We start from the raw sequence: 15233 nt of genomic DNA on the forward strand, positions 1-15233 counted from the left end.
AGCCTACCACGACAATCAGAAGAGAAAGTGAATAGAAGGTCAGTAGTAGCAAAAATATAACTAGTGAGTGACAAGCTTCAGATGAACGTCAAGGATCATTCACACTGAAAAAGGAACAAGGAAGAGACTCATACTTACAATGGGAACCTCAAAGAAAAAGAAAAGAAAGAATATAAAAAAAAAAAATTTAACATAAGTTGATTGGTAGAAAAAAGTTAGAAAAATCAAACTATTAAATGTCTAAATTAACAAATTCAAGTTGTAAAATAAAATATAAAACAAAATTATTTTCAGCTTGAAATTAACAAGACAGTTAAGGCTGGGCTTGTTGAAATGACTGTCTCATGATGATGATTCAACTAAATCAAACAAGACAGGAGAAACTAGTCGATTATTTATTAGTAACAGTAACTGGTGAAGTAAAGATACAGAAGGAATCAAGTTAATATCACTAAATAAGCTCTTAACATTGTTATAAAATGACTCAAATATGAGAGACTAAACTGAAATGATATGTAATTTAAGAGAGCAGGATTTCATTGGAAAACTTGTTTCAACATTAACACAATCTATTTTAATCTATTGGTATTTAAACTGTCCATATCCTGCCCAAATATTCCACATGTATGGTCAAATCAGCTAGACCTGGCCTCTCACAACTACCCTATAATGTCATTCTAAAAATCAAGTCAACTTCAAAATCTCAAAGCAATGAGATAATGCATGAATAATTCAAAACACTGAATACATAAGCATCACATTTGACATAGTAATCTGAATGTTAAAGAGTTAAAAGTCCTTAGAGAATTGATCTTACTAGCTTTTGAGAATTACTATACTTTTTCTTTGAAACCTCTATTATATCTCCCCCACCCCCACACCAAAAAAAAACATTATATTAAATGAAATTTTCACAACTGCTGCAAACTGTTAGATATAAATGTTTTATATATAATAGTCATCTAAAGAGATGTATTTTTTAAATCAGGAACAATACCAAAGAAAAGAAGATCTAAAACAGTGCTCCGCAACTGGTGTGCCACACAATGATACTAGGTGTGCCACAGTGTAACCTGAATACAATTTTGTCCCTATACTTTGAGTTATATTCTTTTCAAAATTCGGCAGCACACTTGAACCAAAAATATAAGTGTACGGTAAGTGAAAAAGGTCTGTGGAACACTGATCTAAAATATAATTATTCTTTTGTTTCCTCACTAAATGTGGTTTATTGGTAGTTAATAAATAAATGCAGATAAATTAACTATTGTTGATGAAAATAAACTGTAAAAGCTAATGCAGTTAAGCTTCAAAAATTTATTCACTTTAACCAAAATGGTTGAATTTACAACAGAGCTTAGATGGCATTAAAATTTAACAAGATAATGATTTAGAGATTAACAATGTCATTAATATTTTATAAAATATTTTTACTTCACCTTATCAATATAAGAAACAGAATGAAAATAAAAAACCATGAGCTAATTCAGAACCCCAGAAATCCTTGGTTATCTTTATCGCTAAGAACAAGGGCCGTCTTTCAAATAGGTTCTCTGACTTACAGGTATATCACGTGATCATGTGATCAACCAAGCTATCAGATGTTGTTACACATCACTGATCACAATGCGTTTTTGCACTTTTTTAGCCTTCAAATGATGTCACCCCACTGGTGAGGTGAGCAGGCCAACATTCCCCCCTGAACAAAAGGGGACTGGAGCAATATGAAATGAAATGTTTTGGTCAAGAACACAATGTGCAGCCCAGTCAGGGAATTGAACCCACAATCTAGTGATTGTGAGTGTAACAGCCTAACCACTAGACCATGTGCTTCCACAAGTACATACTCATATTAATCTGATTTCATCCACCTTTCAGTAAATTCACCAGAGATTAGCACTTCCATTTCTACTCCTTTTTCAAATGGTACACCAAGAAATGGACAAAGGTATGAAGAAGAGGAAAGTGTCTGCATGCAATCCTTTACATCTTGGTGATAATAATAATAATAATAATAATAATAATAAGTGGCCCTGCCACTTCCCCTCCCTAATTTTTCAGTCATATTGTGACATCTCTTACCCTTCACTCACCCTAGGACACTGGCTGTGTCTCGGCAAGTGATTATAACAAACATGCAGATTAAAAGTAAATAATAATAATAATCCTTTCTGCTATAGGCACAAGGCCTGACATTTTGGGGGAGGGGTTAAGCCAATTACACCAACCTCAGTACTCAACTGATACTTAATTTACCAACACTAAAAGGAAAAAAAACGCAAAGTTGATGTCAGCGGAATTTGAACTCAGAACATAAAAACAGACAAAATGCCACTAAGCATTTTGCTCAGCGTGCTAACAATTCTGCCAGCTTGTCACCTTAATAATAATAACAATAGTAATAATAATAATAAGATAGTGCTCATGGGAACTGCCCATATCCTACGTAAAATACTGTCTATGTGATCTCAAATTTTAAAGCAAACACATAATTTTCTTATGGTTTCTTAAACATTCACTTGAACAAAACTGTACAAATCCAAATATATGGTACCCTAGGCATAACACCTACATGAACTTCTAACTTGTTGTCTCTTGAGGTCTCTGGGTGAGACTTGGATCCAACTTGTACAAATGCAAAACAAAAGTCAAACATAAAATAATAATAATAATAATAATAATAATAATAATAATAATAATAATAATAATAATAATAATAATAATAATAATAATAATAATAATAATAATAATAATTGTGTCAATCGTATAAAAGTAAAGAACTCTTCTCTCTATATCTATAAAAACTTCTGTTGAGTTACTTCAGTCCTACATAAACTAGAAAAATGAATTAGACTGACATGTTTATTTTGAACCTGTGGAAGGCTCACGAGATGCTGAAATATCATTCAACCTCAAATAAATAACTGTTGCTTTCAAGTCGCACTTTTCGTCATTAAGTTTGCCTTGGTGATGGATTACATCAGCTTTGTTTACCTTAGTGATGGATTGTGTCAATCGTATAAAAGTAAAGAACTTTTCTCTCTTTATCTATAAAAACTTCTGTTGAGTTACTTCAGTCCTACATAAACTAATAATAATAATAATAGTAAAAATAATAATGATGATGATGATGATAATAATAATAATAATAATTCTTTCAAATTTTGGCACAGAGCCTGTAATTTTCAGTGAAGAGAGTTATTCAATTATATTGACCCCAATGTTCAACTTGTACCTATTTTATCAACTTAGAAAGGATGAAAGGCAAAGTCAACTTCAACAGAATATGAACTCAGAATGTAAAGAACTAGAAGAAATGTCACTATGCATTTTGTCCAACTCACTGCCTTTCTCTTCCTATTAATAACAAAACTAAAAAGTTAATAACTAATGTAAACCAAGTTGATATTCCATCACTAGAACTATTTTCTCATCACTGCCAACAACCGTCACATGGGTATGCAACTGAGAACAAGCCAACTGCTGTGCACACACAACAATGGCAGCAGAGTCAAATTGATCAACACACGATTAGGCACTGATGACAAAACTAAACCACAGAATGTAAGTTAATACATAACAGAACCAAACAAAACATTGTGATTCACACAGAACTGTGGGGACCCCGATTTGCACATAGACTAGGGAATAAAGTCAGGAGTACAAACTAATAACCAAAATTGAGGCACCAAGCACTGGTAACAGCAGTGGGACATATTTTCAAGCCAACAAGAGAATTGTTATAAGGTTGTTGATGCTAGAAATAGCAGCCAAATCTCTCTTAATCTTTTAACATTTAGATTATTCTGTCCAATGAAATGCTTATTTATTCACATTGTTTTGAATTAAGCATGCATCATCTTGTAGCTTCGAGATTTTGATGATGTAATTGCTTATTTTAAGAATAACCTTGTCAGGAAGGTGAGAAGCTGGGTCTGGCCAGTTTGAACATAAAACAGGTTGAATATTTGGGACAGATATGGCCAGTTTAAATGCTAAAGGGTTAAATCACACCTTACCATCTTAGCTATAAAAAAAGAAGGACACATTAGTCCCATGTTCTCTGCACATAGGAACAAGACTGGTGACTGGTTAGGTAGACCAGAATGTCCTATGGCTGACCTAGAGCTAAACAGAAAAAAATTCAACAACTACCACACTACTCTGCGAATGTAAATAAAGCCAGTTAGAATGTGAAGTCTATAGGTGACTAGCAGCTAAGCCCAGTTTCACCCGGTCAGTTTGGATGGTGTGGGTGTAAAATCTGCTCTGTGTAAGCATTCAACTTGTTTGGGCACGCTTATGTTAAAAAACAATTTTAGAATGACTTTTTTCTGTCAAAACACTAAAAATAACTGACCAACAACAACAAAAAACCAACCAAGATTCAACCAAATCAAAAAATAAACCCAAATACTAAGCGAACAAAGATGAACCATGCCACTTCCATAAACTTTTTGCTGGTTCACTTGAGAGTTTAAACAAGGCCGCAGATAAAGAAGTTTGTTTTACAATCACAGTCCCAATTTGATCTCACCCAGGGTGAGATAGTCATAACAAAAGTTCTTTCTACTTTTGGCACAAGGCCAGCAATTTTAGGGAAAGTGGGTAAGTTGATTATATCAACCCCAGTACTTATTTAAACAACCCCCGAAACGATGTAAAGCAAAGTCAACCTTGGCAAAGTTTGAACTCAGAACATAGAAAGTCAGACATCTTGTCTGATATGCAAACAATTCTGCCAACTTGTCAGCTTAATAATAATAATAATAATCCTTTCTACTAAAGGCACAAGGGCTGAAATTTTGAAGGGAAGGTGGGGGGGTAACATCAACCCCAATGCTCAACTGGTATTTATTTCATCAATCCAGAAAAGATGAAAGGCAAAATTGACCATAGTAGAATTTGAACTCAGAAGGTAAACAGCCAGAAGAAATGCTGCTAAGCATTTTGTCTGATATGCTAACGATTCTGCCAGCTTGCAAATTAAACAATAGTTTCAAATTTTGGAACAAGGACAGCAATTTGAGAGGAAGGGATAAGTCGATTACATTGACCCTAGTACTTTATGTTATTTTATCAACCTCAAAAGGACGAAAGGCAAAGCCAACCACAGCAGAATTTGAACTCAGAACGTAAAGACAGATGAAACACCACTAAGCATTTTGCCCAACATGATAACAATTCTGCAAGCTCACTACCTTAAATTTAATAAGAAAAAGAAAAATAAGAAGGAAGTTGAACAACTTTTGAATAAAATGCTTTAATACATATCTAGAGACAGCACACAAGAAAACGTAAGGCCAGACATGAAATGCTAGGGTTGATATAAACTAAAAACTTTGAATATTAGTGATCCCCAGTATGGTCGCAGTCCAATACAAAGATAACAAAGAGTACAGTTATGCTACATCATTGGAAAATAGAAGAATGTATACACACACACACACACACACACACACACACACACACACACACACACATATATATATATATATAAGCTGCCATATACCTGCAATATATATATATAAGAATTGACTTTCAAAGTGACAACATTTGTCCTGAATTTCCAACTTTATGCATTCATGCCAAAAATTCAGAATTAATAAACTACAAATTATACACAACCATAAAGTGGACAGTGAATGTATATAAAATTCTGTAAATATATAGGCACAGGCATTGCTGTGTAGTTAAGACCACTTTGTAACCACAGGGCTCCAGGTTCAATCCCATTGCACGCCATCTTGGACAAGTGTCTTCTACAATGGCCCTAGGCTGAGTAATGCCTTGTGAGGGAATACTGTATGCAGAAGCTGAAATATGCCCATCATATGTCATAAATACATCATAATCATTCAATGTTTGCTTTCCCATAGTTGCATGGTCAGGAAGAGTTTCTTTGAGGTAGAGTTTCTATGGCCAAACAAGGTAATATTTCCCCCATGTGCAGACGTGTTCTTCCAGGATACTGGAAATGAATGACACGACTTGTATGACAGTGACACTCATGTCAAGAGAAAGACACACACACACACACACATGTATATATACGACAGGCTTCATTCAGTTTCTGTCTACCAAATCCATTCACAAGGCTTTGGTTAGGCCAAAGCTAAGGAAGACTCTTGCTCAAGATGCCCAGCACTATGTGGTTGGGAAATAAACATCTTACCCAATAGCCACACCTACATCGAAGGAAGGAAGGAAGGAAGGTAAGTTGGTAGACAGACAGACAGACAGACAGATATATATATATATATATATATATATATATAAAAAGAATGAGATAAAGAGACCAATGGTATAAATAAATTTATATTTTATGTAGAATGTCTTACAGCTGTTTCAGGGAAAATTCAATGTATCCCTTCATCGGAGACGGTAATAGTAGAAGACAAGGATTATTACATCTGTATCTTCTACTATTACCATCTCCGATGAAGGAATACATTGAATTTTCCCTGAAACAGCTGTAAGACATTCTACATAAAATATAAATTTATTTATGCCATTGATCTCTTTATCTCATTCTTTTTATATATACACACACGCTAATACACGACCCATGTTGTATTCCCCACTCATGTTGCAACCACATCTGGGGCAAAACTAGCCGGTATACAGCACTTACTCGGTATTACCTGTATCTTTAGGGTCTGGTTGGCTCCATTACCCTTCATAACCTCTCTCTCTCTCTCTCTCTCTCTCTCTCTCTCTCTCTATATATATATATATATATATATATATATATATATATATATATATATATATATATATATATATATATATATATATATATATATATATATATATAGGGTGGGAAAGCAAAACTTGAAATATTTTGGAAGCCTTATTTTTCATATATTCCTGAGTGTAAATACTAAAATATTGTTTTCTGTTTCTGGGTGGTTAAGCAGAAGTTCGAGTCATATGATCTAACATGCCCACTTAAGAAGCCAGGAGACAACACATTGCAGGATTGCTTCATGCCGGGGTTGCAATTAGACGTATTGCTTAGACTTTTGGGGCCACTGTAAGCACAGTTTACAATGTTAAGAACCAAATGCTGGATATTGGAGGCATCAAGAGAAAGCAAGGAAGTGGAGACATAAATATAAAATGGGATAATGCATTTCTTAAATCTCTCAAAGTCAAAATTTCGAAAGACCCAACAACATCCATGAGAAAACTATCCAGGGACATGAAAGTTGATCCAAAGACCATCAGAAATGCTGTTACACACTGATTTTCATTTGAGATCATATGTGAGGACCTCAACACACCTACTGACTCATGCAATGAAAGCCAAAAGGCATGAAAGGGCCAAAAAAGCGTTGCGATATTTGCAGCACAATGGACAAACCGTCAAAATCTTTTCAGATGAAAATATCTTTACCGTTGATGCTGTTTTAAAATGTCACAATGATCAATACATTGCTAAGTCATCTTCTGAAGTAAAGTGTATCTTTAGGAAGAAGTACCCAGCTCAAGTCATGATACTGGGAGTCGTAACATCTGATGGAAAAAAAGATGCCTCTCTATTTTTTCAAGTTCTGGGGAAAAGGTGGGGGTTGACATTTATTATAAAGTCCTGCGATATAAGGTTTTGCTTAAGCTGAGGTCTAACTACCCCAACGGTAATTATGTGTGGACCCATGATGGTTCACCTGCTCATATGGAGAAGAAGTGCAGAAATTCTGCGAAGACAACTTCACCGACTTTAGGCCTGCCAACTTCTAGCTTTCTTCCAGCTCAGACACGGACTCCCTGGACTATGCCATATGTGGCAAACTGGAGCACTCTACCAACAGAACTTTACATCTAAGTCTTAATCATTTTAAGCAAATCCTGAGGGAAGAGTGGGACAACATGTCTGAGTACTTCCTCATGAAGAATTGTGATGCCTTCAGGTGGTGTGTGAAGGATATGGTGGACAAATGAAGACAGACATATTGAATAAACTGTCTCTTATAAACTTGTATTAAAATTATATTTATGTCAGGTTGCTGGTTGTTGTAATATAAACAATTTGGTGAATTATCTATTATTTTCCAAGTTTTGCTTCGCCACCCTATATATATATATATTTATATACTTAATCCTTTATATTGAACACTCAATATTTCATCTATTCAATAAGACATTCAATACTTTATTTCATAGTACCATCCATTTTTATTTTATTTTATATTATATATTGTATATTCCATATTCTATATCCCACATTGGTTATGCAGGAATATAAATAAAACATAAAAAACAGACAGTGTTGGAACTCTTTTAAACAAAATAATATATTCCTCTATACACAATCATACAAAAAAAAACCCTTTTTTGTGTTTATTTTTACTCGCATATATATATATATATATATATATATATATATATATATTTAGCCTTTTATTTGTTTCAGTCATTAGATTACAGCCATGGTGGGGCACTACGCTGAAGTATTTTAGTCTAATGAAATGACTCCAGTACTTATTTTTTAAAGCCTGGTACTTATTCTATCAGTTTCTTTTGTCAAACCACTAAGTAACAGGGATGCAAACATACCAACACTGGTTGTCAAGCAGTGATGGGGGCACAAACACAGACACAAAGACACACGCACAGAGAAATATTTACATATATATATATATATATATATATATATATATATATATATACACACACATACATACATATATCTTTATATACAACAGGCTTCTTTCAGTTTCCATCTACCAAATCCACTCACAAGGCTTTGATCGAGCCAGGGTTATAGAAGAAGACACAGTGGGACTGAACCTGGAACCATGTGGTTGGAAAGCAAGCTTCTTACCACACAGCCACGCTTATATATGAAAATGTGTGTATGCATGTGCATTTGTGTGACTGAGAATGCTTACAAACTATGCTGAGCGACAATTACAAACAGTGATAGTCATTAACATTTTCTGTTAATGAATTGTCATACAACTCTGAACTTCTGAATTCCATGGGGGAAAAAAAGACCCTGACTCGAACAACAAGTAAAGGTAGGCAACAGGAAGATCATCCAACCATAAAAATCTTGACTCAATTACCTCCTGCCTAAGTCATGCTAGCTTGGAAAAATAGAACTCACATGAAACAAAATGGGCTTCTTTTTCTTAAGAAAGAAAACCAGTCATTTACTATAAGAAGACATATCTTTTTATCTTTTACTCGTTTCAGTCAGTAGACTGAGGCCATGCTTATTTTTTAAGTACTTATTTTTTTAAGCCTTGTACTTACACACCAACAGTTGTCAAGAGGTAGTGGTGGTGGTGGTGGTGGATACACACACACAAACACAAAATGGGCTTCTTTCAGTTTCTGTCAAACAAATCCACTCACAAGGCTTTGAGTCAGCCTGAGGCTATGATAAAAGATACTTGCCTGAGGTACCACACAGTGGGACTGAACCCAGAATCATGTAAATGGGAAAGCAAACTTCTTACCATGCAATAATGACAATCTCCATAGTTTTGCAGACAAGGTTATTCTTTCTTTTCCTCAGTACCTTAAAGAATGTTTTCTTGAATGAGTTATATACATAACACATTGGTTCCCAAAGTGGGCGGTGCTGCCCCCCCCCACCTGGGGGCAGTGGAAAGATCCGGGGGGGCGTTAAAGAAAATTGGGATGATAATGGGGTAGCCAAAATGGGGTGATAGATGTAAAAAAATAATAAATAATAGGTTAATTAGGTTTAAGTTTTATTTTTGAAATATAGTTGTTTTGAATTTATTGCAGAGTGTGGTCTATATTTGTGGTGAGAAAGGTGAAAGGGTGCTAGGAATGTGGCTTGGGTGCCAAATAGATGGGGGGGGGGGAACCACTGACATGAGACCTAAGACAGATTTACAATTGACTGTTAATAACCTAAAATCAGCCTCACCCTTCTATGTAATAAGGTAAACTCATCAACAAACACGTTATTTATTTATTTATAAAAAAAAAACTATTGTCATATAAGAAAAACTAACAACAAAACAAGCCAATGAGAAAGCCTCTAAGTGATTAATCAAACTGCTAAAGCTAGCAGCCAAATCTTTTCTTACATCACAGCATATGTCCTTAAACAAATGAAATACTGGATAATGTAGCTGAGGGATGCCAGTTCCTGGAAAATGATAAGATGGTCGTGGATGAATTGCCTTTGATTAGGGGTCTGCACAATCATCAGGATCATGATGAGGCTAAAGAACTCAACAACAACAAAAAACCAACCAACAACAAAATACCCATAGAAGAAATGATATGAATGATATACAAATGTGTGATGCCTATGATATCACCCATGGCATAGAGAGGAAGATATCAAGTGAGATACATACTATATCTGCGATCTTTTAATAGAAATAACAACCACTTGTGTGTGAAAAACAAAATAATTCTTTCTGCTTTAGTCACAAGGCCTAAAATTATGGGGGGAAGAAGCTAGTCGATTACATCAACCCAATTGTGCTCAACTGGCACTTATTTTATTGATGCTGCAAGGATGAAAGGCAGAGTTAACCTTGGTAGAATTTGAACTCAGAACATAAAGATGAACAAAATGTTGCTAAGCATTTTGCCTGGTATGTTAACAAAACTGCAGCTCAGAGAAGAAAATAATAAATGACTATAATAATGATTTCATATTTTGGCACAAGACCAGCAAGTTTTTTTTTTGGGGGGGGGGGGGGTAAGTTGACTACATCGACCCCAGCGCTCAACTGGTACTTATTTTATCGACCCTAGAAAGATGAAAGGCAAAGTTGACCTCGGAGGAATTTGAGCTCAAAATACAAAGACGGAAAAAATGTCACTAAGCGTTTCACCCGTCATGCTAACACTTGTACCACCTCACCCCCTTAATAATAATAATAATAATAATCCTTTCTACTATAGACACAAGGCCTGAAATTTGTGGGAAAGTCGATCACATTAACTCTGTAAGGATGACAGGCAAATTGACCTTGATGAAATTTGAACTCAGAACATAAAGTCAAACAAAATGCCCGGCATGCTAATGATTCTGCCAGCTTGCCATCATAATAATAATAATAATAATAATAATAAATAATAATAATAATAATCATCTTTTTTATTATAGGAACAAGGCCTGAAACTTTCAGGGAGGGGATAAGTTGATTACAACCCCAGTGCTCAACTGGTACTGATTTAATTGACCCCAAAAGGATGAAAAGCAAAGTGACCCTTGAAGGAATTTAAACTCAGAATGTGAAGACAGTTGAAATACCAGTAAGCATTTCATCTGGCAATAATGATTCTGCCAGTCCAGAAGAAGAAGAAAAAATAATAATAATAATTACAATGATATCTTGGTGTTATTTCGTAGATTACTAGAATAAACTGAGCTGAGAAGAAAAGTTATAGAAGAAGGTTAAAGAGAAAAAAAACAGCCAGTGTGAGTGAATTAAGCAAAAAGAGCCTAGAGTTTAGTTAGCTAAGATTTATTAGTGAGCTGTGCAATTACTACTGGGTTTATTATTAAAATCAATCTGAGAGAGATAGAGAGAGAGAGAGAGAGAGAGAGAGGAAATTTTAAGCAAGAGTAGCAGAAACATGCAGTGATCTGTACTGGTACCTGACAACTGTGGCAGCCTTTTCCTTCAGCGCAAAATATGCCTGAGGAAGGAAGGAATATAGGAGAAGAAAGATAAACGCACCAGTAACAGTCATTAATTTTGTGCACCATTCATTGAAAAAAAGGTACAAAATAATTCCAGCACCGAAAAATTAGTCAAAACAAGTCCCAACGGTTCACTAATCAAGGTATAGGAACAGTGAAATTTATTAATTCAATATACAAAGAAGACAACTAAGTAACAGTCACATAAAGTAGAGTTTTTGTTACAAAATAGGAAGGAAAAATAATGAATGAATGAATGGATTATGAGAAGACTTTACTGTAATCATCAACATTTTTACATTTGCTTTTTTTCTGCTGCCATAGGTTTCATAGGGTTTCACCACTTATCGTGGTCTTTAGTCAATTGACTATATGCACACGGCAACATAGACAACAAACCAACTTGGATGCCATCATTCATCACCATCATAAACATTATTTTAACATTCACTTTACCATGCTTGCAAGGGTCAGTTGGAGTATATTTGAGATGAATTTACTATGGCTGGATGCTCTTCCTGTCACCAACCCTCATATGTTTCCAAGCAAGATGATATTTCCCAATGACCTGACAAGTTCTCACAGAATATTAAAAATGAATGATACTACTATTATGACATTGATAATCATTTGCAACTATCATGTGATGTCAACACAAGAAGACACAAACACACACACACATGCATATATACATATTAAATACACATATATACATTTTTATATATATATATATATATATATAACGGGTTCCTTTCTGGTTTTGTCAACAAAATCCACTCACAAGGCTTTGGTCATCCTGGGGTTATAGTAGAAAATACTTGCCCAAGGTGCCACACAGTGAGAATAATGTGGTTGGGAAGCAAATTTCTTACCACACGGCCACATCTGCATCATGTTTTTTTCTTTTTTTTTGTTCTTTTATCTTTTCCCATTTTTATTGTGTTGCCAAAATGAGAGACGATGTTTGTAGCAGGACTAAACAGACACCAACCTTGAATCAATCCTTTTTGGAGTTGCTTTAATCCCAGACAGACAGCTTGCAAAGTCCACATCTTCATACATTCCAGTTTTGGCAAGGTTTCTATGGCTGGATGCCCTTCCTATCAATATACAGGACTGTGCATTATATTGTACAACCAGCACTAAAAAGACAGTCTGCAGCTAGCCTTGAGTCTTCCCACCTCTTGCCTCTATCAGTTCTTATTTAGAATTACTATCCTTATAAATCATCATCATCGTCATCATCGTTTAACGTCCGCCTTCCATGCTGGCATGGGTTGGACGATTTGACTGAGGACTGGTGAACCAGATGGCTACACCAGGCTCCAATCTGATTTGGCAGAGTTTCTACAGCTGGATGCCTTTCCTAACACCAACCACTCCGAGAGTGTAGTGAGAGCTTTTACGTGCCACCGGCCCGAAGGTCAGTCAGGTGGTACTGGCAACGGCCACGCTCAAAATGGTGTATTTTACGTGCCACCTGCACGGGAGCCAGAATAGCCTATATCCATCCCCTTTATGCACACACACTTACACACACAACTATTTATAAAAAGTGCGATATCATTATTGTAATTGAGCTTATTTAAGTGTATCTACATATGTAACTGAAACACAGGCAGGCCTTGCTCTCACACTGATCACATTCTTTCTAACTCACACCTCACACCAGTCCTTGCACCAAACACATCTCTAAAGTAAAAAGATAAAAGTAACCCACATCTCACCAACACCTCTGAGACCCAGCAACTCTCTGATGGAAAGAAAGGAATGAGAGAGAGAGAGAGAGAGAGAGAAAGAGAGAGAGAGAGAGAGAGTTGTATTCTAGCAGGTACTACCTTACAATATTTTCCTTTGTGTAAGGTGACATCAATGTTATTGGCTGGTCTGTGTTCGGAAAGGAGTTTCAACATGGTCACTCATCCGAATGGAAAGCACAACCAAATCTTCCTCAAATCACTGTCTTAACAAAAATGGGTAGAATGGACACTCGAACTGCTGATATACATAAAGATATGATCATGGCTGGAATAGTTTTTCATCATCATGGGTCTATTTGGTCAGGACTGATCTGGGCTAAATATCAACCAAGTTAAACTGAGCTAACAGGGGAAGGCCTCTGTACAGTCACTCAACCTACTAGAAATAGCAGCCAAATTTTCCTCAGAACTTATCAAACCATCTTAAATTGGGAAATGATGAGAATTTCCCAAACTGGCAGATTTGATGAAAAAATTCATTAGTATACCCACATTGTTCGATGAACATCACACCACAGGGCATTTTTTTATGATAGTTAAAAAATAAAAATTTATAGTACAAAACCAGTAACAGCCAACAAATTAAAGGCAGCCACTGACTGAGAACGCACACAAATACCAAAATAAATATTTCTTAATGTTTGTGATTCCATTACTTTGCATTGTCAGCAGTGTCTGGACCAGAATGGGCTTCAATTTGAAAACAGTTATTCATGAAAAGAATCAAGTTCTCTCTGTAGATTCTATTAAGTTTAGCGAATGAAATGTATTTTAATTAACACTAACTTTATAATCATTCAATATGCGCAAACAATTTTTGGAACACCCTGCATACATACATATATATATTTCAAAATTATACAAAAAAAAACAGAAACAGGTGAGAGAATAACAAACGAGGTGTATTAGTTTAATGGTCAGGAAAAAAATGGAAGAAGTCTTTGATGTTTTGAGCCTATGCACCTCTACAGAAAGGAATGATGAGAGAAAACAGATGAAGATAAGTAAAAAAATTGAGAGAGAAAATTGTCTCTGGATTAACATATTTATACACACACACAACAAATAGTATGTGCACTTATATGTGTGTGTGTGTGTGTGTGTATGCATATATGTGTGTATACACACATATACATATGTATATACAAAGATATATATATATATATATATATATATATATACATATTCATACATATCCATATATACATACATATTCATTTACTGCATATTTTCGCATCTTCTTTCTAGAGAGTAGAACCTTAGTTCTTTTAGCCTCTCCCAGTAGCTCATCTGTTGCATTGAGGTATTCTTTTCTATGTAGAGGTGTTTGTCTCAGGTTCAACAGTTAGTTTGATGTGTTGTGGCAAGCACAATCGAGAGCAGTAAACCAGGCAATTAGTCCATAGGAATAACATACTTTTGTTTCTCTGTTTTCTAAATGATCTCAGGATCCAGCCTGTCAGTTGCTTGCATAGTGTGGCCATGTCAGTAATATGCTCACAGAATGAATGATGCTTTGTTTACTCATGGATCCCCAGGTAATGCATCAACTTTGGCTCCAGAATTGCAATACCTCTTGGTTCCAACAATTCTGATTGCAACCTGTTTGTGGATTAATAGGGGAGAGCTTGAAATTTCTCAGCACTGTATTACATGTTTTCTGCAGCCCACTTGTATATACAATTTAGATCTGTTGTTTTGACTTATCATCAAGGTCTTTGACTACTTGTGATACTTTTACATCGTGGTCATTTTGTCAATTCTGATGGCTAATGTTCCACAAGTTGATCCAATCAATGGAACAGCCTGCTTTGTGAAATTAACAT

At 35.3% G+C, this 15233-nt stretch overlaps 1 protein-coding gene across 1 annotated transcript in view; it reads right to left on the reverse strand.

The window, feature by feature from the left end:
- Positions 1-15233, reverse strand: part of LOC106868390 (protein NDRG3) — a 37808-nt gene that overhangs the window by 9752 nt on the left and 12823 nt on the right. The window contains exon 8 of the mRNA XM_089358588.1: positions 11603-11643. Within this exon, the coding sequence (XP_089214714.1) occupies positions 11603-11643 (41 nt within the window). The remainder of the gene's footprint in view (positions 1-11602; positions 11644-15233) is intronic.

The sequence above is a fragment of the Octopus bimaculoides genome, chromosome 1 (assembly GCF_046866305.1).
Source record: "Octopus bimaculoides isolate indiv1 chromosome 1, ASM4686630v1, whole genome shotgun sequence".
In the NCBI taxonomy this organism is placed as follows: domain Eukaryota; kingdom Metazoa; phylum Mollusca; class Cephalopoda; order Octopoda; family Octopodidae; genus Octopus; species Octopus bimaculoides.